This window comes from Micropterus dolomieu, linkage group LG07 (assembly GCF_021292245.1).
Source record: "Micropterus dolomieu isolate WLL.071019.BEF.003 ecotype Adirondacks linkage group LG07, ASM2129224v1, whole genome shotgun sequence".
NCBI lineage: Eukaryota > Metazoa > Chordata > Actinopteri > Centrarchiformes > Centrarchidae > Micropterus > Micropterus dolomieu.
The window spans coordinates 27,018,236-27,024,501 of NC_060156.1; the positions used below are offsets into that span (position 1 = coordinate 27,018,236).

The following is a 6,266-nucleotide window of genomic DNA, read 5'->3' on the forward strand; positions in this document are numbered from 1 at the left end:
AAGCAACGTGGATTCTGTGCCTCTCCTCTCTTCCTCCAGACTCTGGGACCTTGATTTCCAAAGGAAATGCAAAATTTACTTTCATCAGAGAACATAACTTTGGACCACTCAGCAGCAGTCCAGTCCTTTTTGTCTTTAGCCCAGGCAAGACGCTTCTGAGGCTGGGTCTTGTTCAAGAGTGGTTTGACACAAGGAATGTGACAGCTGAAACCCATGTCTTGCATACGTCTGTGCGTGGTGGTTCTTGAAGCACTGACTCCAGCTGCAGTCCACTCTTTGTGAATCTCCCCTACATATTTGAATGGGTTTTGTTTAACAATCCTCTCCAGGGTGCAGTTATCCCTATTGCTTGTACACTTTCTTTTCCTTCCCTTCGCCTCTCTATTAATGTGCTTGGACACAGAGCTCTGTGAACAGCCAGCCTCTTTAGCAATGACCTTTTGTGTCTTGCCCTCCTTGTGCAAGGTGTCAATGGTCGTCTTTTGGACAGCTGTCAAGTCAGCAGTCTTCCCCATGATTGTGTAGCCTACAGAACTAGACTGAGAGACCATTTAAAGGCCTTTGCAGGTGTTTTGAGTTAATTAGCTGATTAGAGTGTGGCACCAGGTGTCTTCAATGTTGAACCTTTACCTTACAATATTCTAATTTTCTGAGATACTGATTTTGGGGTTTTCATTAGTTGTCAGTTATAATCATCAAAATTAAAAGGAATGAACACTTGAAATATATCAGTCTGTGTGTAATGAATGTATACATTATAAAAGTTTCACTTTTTGAATGGAATTACTGAAATAAATCAACTTTTTGATGATATTCTAATTATATGACCAGCACCTGTGTGTGTGTGTGTGTGTATATACAAAACCGTAGTGAAAAACAAAAAAATCCATGTACAGTGTTTCCTATGGAATTAGAGTGTAAATGGGGTATACCTCTATTTCTAGTAGGTCAGTTCCTTTTTCACCATGTTAATTTTACTTTGTTCTCCACCCTATTTTTTGTTTTCATCAGTACGTTTTATAAAGTCGCCAAAAACACAGAACTCGTCTTCTGGATCTATACAGGATGGAAATAAGATTAATTGCATTATATTCACAGAAAGTATAAAACACATTACACGTGTCCATTAAAAGTAAATGGACACATGTAATTTACTTTACTGGACCCTCTCGTGCCTCGGACCCACCCACCATAGTCTCTCTAAATCCTGGGGAAAACACTGCGTAAAAAGCACATTTTGACTATTTAGTTTATGCAGTGGTAAAAAAAAAAATGGCAAAAATGTGAATGTACTTGTTCGGTGTTTTTCATTATATTCAGTTTCGGCGTCGGCCAAGAATTTTCATTTAAGTACGGATTTAAGTATATTGGGTACTCATGGAGTGTGGATATTTGGAAACAAAGTGGACACGAGTCAGGCTGAGATAGACTTCTAGCAGATAAGTGGCCTTGGACTTGGTCATCGTAAAACGTCCACAATTTGAACCTTTCTTTGAGCTGGTGCAACAGGCTGCTGGGCTCCATCAGTGAGAACTAACCTGCCTGTGTGTGTTGAGGGGCGTCGCAACATTAACCAGGTCATCATGTATGCTGCGTACAGGTGGGGCGCCACTCTTATCCTTGGGGGTGGGGCAAACTGGCTGCAGGGCGGAGCCTCCTCCTCCACCTCCTCCTCCTAAAGTGCAGGACAGGACACACTTATAAATCTACAGAACAAATGACAATCAGCTGATCTGCAGGGGGCAGTCTTCCTGCTGACCTCGGTGCATACCTGTGCTCTCCACAAGGGGCGAGGCCAGGCTGAAGGGCCGCGGCTGGGGGGTAGTTGGAGCTGGCAGGTCACCCATCAGGAAGCCGGGAAGAAACTGCGCTCCTGAGGTCGGCTTTGGAGAGGTGGGAGAGCCCAGGGTCATCGGTTCAGTTCCCACTGAGAGAGGGGGACAGGAAGACTGATTAGAGACAAGTGGTCACCATCTGGGTTGAACAGTCTGGTGTTTCTTTAATTTAATCTAATGTAAACTGCGGCAAATCAAATGTACCTCCTGCACAGACTTATTTTTATATTTACTAAAGGTATAACTTTATTTTCTTACCAAAAAAAAAAAAAAAAAGCAGCAGCAGTGAGCCAGAGGATTCGTACTGTGTCTGCTTGCTCATTTTGTACCACACAAGTAGCGCTGTAACCAACTATCGTTTTTACTGTCAAATAATCTGTCACTTGTTATTTTCTCGATTAGTTGTTTGGTCTATAAAATGTCAGAAAATTGTGAAAAAAGGTTGATCAGTGTTTCCCAAAGCTCAAGGTGATGTCCTCAAATGTCTTGTTTTGTCCACAACTGAAATATATTTAGTTTACTGTTCCAGAGGAGGAAAGAAACCAGAAATATTCACACTTAAGAAGCTGGAATCAGGGAATTTTTACTTTTTTTTTTTTTTTTTTTTTAAATGACTAAAACCAATTTATCAATCATCACAATAGCTAACTGATTCATCGTCGCAGCTCTACACACAATTAATAATACATTTTGGTTCATGTTATCGAAATTGAGCAGAGAAATGTGTCACCTCCAGCTATCATTTTTATTGGATTAGAAAACATCCTTTTCTTTTTCCCCCCATCAAGATGGATAGAAAAGAACAGGAAGTTGCTTCAGAGCATTGACAATGATCTTCTGGGTTTTTTGAAAGATATCCAGAGATTTATTTTACAGACAACCCGATTCTGGACTCTGAGACTCAGATGTCATAATTTTACACCAAAGTAAAAAAAAACAGGTCTGGTTTCTTTAGATCGCATGTACAAGTGGCTGAAATGGGTTTTGGCAGGAGGGTGGCTGGCTTCTCCTTAGGAACATGTTCCAGGCACATCCAGTTGGGAGGAGGTCTCTAAGAAGACCCAGGACTAGGTGGAGAGATTGTATTGTCAGAGCTGGTTAATGTGGCTCTGGAAAGGGAGGTTTGGGGTCCCCTGCTGGATCAGTCTGGGTTCTCATTCAAATCAGTAACTGCTTTTTAAGAAATGCACTATGTGCCAATCAGTGTGTTAGTAAAAGTTCATTTTATGGCATCATGTCTAAACGGGACTGCAGAGTCCAGCTGGTCAGAATCCACTTCAGTCCTGTTTAATAAGGTCTGTCTGTTCGGATCAGGATCAGTAAATGTAATTACAGCAACATCCAGTCAAATCTCTGCTTTCATTAACTTGCTGTTAGTCGGTGTGAACATGGGAAGTACTTGTGTATCTTCTAATGAAGAGCTAACAGCCTTTAAGAGCAGACAGATGTTTGATAACGTTACACACATAAACATTACATTACAACAAACATTATAACAGACAAATCAATACTTTATAAAAGAAAAACAGACATACCTTGTAACTCCATCTCCGTCTCGTTATTTTCTGGCCGCGATTTTCAAAAGTAGGAAGTGACGCCAGGCAGAAAAAGAAAAGATGGTTAGCTCGCAAAGCTAACTGATTTATCACTTACTGTTATTTAAAAGTCTGCTTGACTGGCGCTAACTGCTAAGGTTTAGCAATCGATTAGTTAAAGCTAAGTTATTTAAAATCGGACGTCTGAGTCCACTGCGGGTTGTTTCTGGAGCTCGGAGCTGCGGCTGGTAAAGCGAGCCGAGAAGCAAAAGCGCTGCTGCAGCTAAGTGAGCTACTTCCGGCGCGTTTAGACGGCGTCAGCGCAAAGCTGCGTTCAGAACCAGAATCAGAATCAGCTTTATTTGCCAGGTATGTGTACACCATACAGTCTATGGTGTACACATACGAGGAATTAGACTCAGGATTGTACATTGCTCACGGCGTGCTTACTCATACAGTGATACAATAACACGGTAATAAAATCAGGCACAGGCTACAGAATAGAGAACACAAATATGCACACTATAAACAAAAACAAAAACAATATAGACAGATTGACAATAATGCAATGAGCATTATTATTAGTATTATAATGTACATGTCGGAGGTGGATGTGATATACAGTATATGGTGGTGTGGTATATAGTATATACAATATGACAATATAACAGTATGAACAGCTCTGAAATAGAGAACAAGAGAATGATGAATAAATACTAAGTGTTAAGCAGTAAAGTGGCTGATTAGAGACAGAGTTACTGGGTTATTGCACAGGAACTGTTCCTGACACCGTGTGTCAGAAGTCAGCTGTTCATCACAGTAATGGCTTGTTCCTGAGTCTGTTGGTTTTGGTGTACAGTGCTCTGTAGCGCCTACCAGAGGGGAGGAGCTGGAACAGGAAGTGTCCGGGGAGAGATGGATCTGCAGTGAAGTTGGATGGTAATAGCACAATGGATAAAACACAAGCCTTTGGTGTGAGAGACCTGGGTTCAATCCCCCAGTGTGATCTAATCCACCATTGTGCCCCTGACACTTAACCCCTAGTTGCTCCAGAGGCATGTGACTTCTGACATATATAGCAATTGTAAGTCACTTTGGATAAAAGTATCAGCTAAATGAATAAATGTAAGTTTCTTTACTCTGGAAATGTATAAGTCCTGAATGGAGGGCAGGTTGGCTCTGATGATCTTTACTGCAGTCCTGACTGTCTGTTATAGTCTGCTCCTGTCCTTTTTGGTGGCAGATCCAAACCAGACAGTGATGGAGGTGCAGAGAACAGACTGAATGATGGCTGTGTAGAAATGGATCAGCAGCTCCTTAGGCAGGTTGAGCTTCCTGAGCTGGCGCAGGAAGTACATCCTCTGCTGGGCCTTCTTGATAATGTTGTCAGTGTTGGGCTCCCACTTTAGGTCCCGGGATATAGTGGATCCCAGAAACCTGAAGGATTCCACAGCAGACACAGGGCTGTTGAGTATGGTGATGGGGGGCAGAGTGGGGGGCTCCTCTTGAACGGTCATCTCCTCAGTTTTGAGCGTTCAAGGGAGTTGTGTTTTAATACATACGTTGTAAAAAAAAACTGCTGTGTGAGAGTGATGAAGTGAAGTTTTAAGGTTTAAAATAATCCTCTTGTATGTAGATTTTCAGTTTTTGGTCCCTGTAATAATTCCTATTGCTCCATTATGATAGAATAAGAGAATAAGTAAGGTATCCCTTCCTTTCTACCATGGAAAAGAAGTGGACTAACAGTCCCAATTACACGAAAAATAGCATTTCTAAGTGCAGTGTGAAAAAGAGTTATGGAACAATGACAGCGACCAAAAACGGGTTCAGTGTACATACGGACATTTTTACGGATTAGTATTTTAAGAAAGGTCACTTAAATTTTAATTTACTTGTTCAGACCTTCACCAAGTTACGAATAATCGTTATGAGATCAAAACTTAAGAAAAAACACTAAAACTAGGTGACATACAGTTTAAACAATGTTTGGAAGCAGTTAAATAAAAGTTCAGTGTTTACTGAGTAAAAGGCCCAAAACTATGTAAAATACATATATTAAGCAGGCTGCACTGATTCACAGGTTGCACTGATTGCACTAATTTGTTGAACTGTTTGATTATTGTTTCTGGTGTTTATTTTTGTGTTGCATTCACTGTGGGTCATGATAGAAACAATTTCAGTCTTCTGTGTGCCTTGAACAAAGTAGAAGGTACAAGGTAGATTTATATGTCACATTACAACACGCCCAAAAGTGAAATTGAGTTTGTAACTCTCTTCTGCTACACAGCACACAATATGGCCAAAAGGCAGCAGGGTGAACAGGCTGTGGCTGGGTGGGTACTGTCTTATAGCATCCTTTGGGCATGTCACCGATATCAGTTTTAATCACCCGCTGCAGAGCCCTCCGGTCCTAGGCCGTGCACATCCCATGTCAGTTGGTGATGTTTCCAGGGAGGATGTTTTCTATTGCTTCTCTGTAAATGCTGACAAGAACTTGGCGTGGGAATTTGGTAGGTAGCTAGATTTATTTTGTCACAATACAACAGGTTATAGAATGAAATTGAGTTTTGTAACTCCCTTCTGCAACTTAGTGGACAATATACATATATAAATAGAAGTAATTATAAAAATGGTAAACAGAAATAAACAATATTCAATGGAGCAGTGGTAAGAATGAATTTGAGCTTAAAAGTCTGATAGCTTGGGGGAAAAGCTGCTCTGCAGTCTGGTGGTGCGGCAGCAGAAACTTCTATACCTCTTCCCAGAAGGCAGCAGGGTGAGCAGGCTGTGGCTGGGGTGGGTAAGCTTAAGCTTCCTCAAGAAATAGGCTATAGTTGACTGTTTATTGTCTGCTATGCAGCAGAAGGGAGTTGCAAACGGAACTTGCTTTTCCAAC

The 6,266-nt window shown here is 41.3% G+C and overlaps 1 protein-coding gene across 2 annotated transcripts in view; it reads right to left on the reverse strand.

The window, feature by feature from the left end:
• The window catches only part of nup35 (nucleoporin 35), a 39,511-nt gene extending 35,827 nt beyond the window's left edge, over positions 1-3,684 (reverse strand). Inside the window, exons 1-3 of one of the 2 annotated variants that reach the window (XM_046054747.1) lie at positions 3,371-3,684; positions 1,760-1,927; positions 1,539-1,675 (exon numbers count right to left, since the gene is read on the reverse strand). In XM_046054747.1, the coding sequence (XP_045910703.1) occupies positions 1,539-1,675; positions 1,760-1,927; positions 3,371-3,383 (318 nt within the window). In that variant the 5' untranslated portion in view covers positions 3,384-3,684. The remainder of the gene's footprint in view (positions 1-1,538; positions 1,676-1,759; positions 1,928-3,370) is intronic. The other variant, XM_046054748.1, reaches the window with a different exon arrangement.
• Between the last annotated feature and the right edge of the window lie 2,582 nt (positions 3,685-6,266).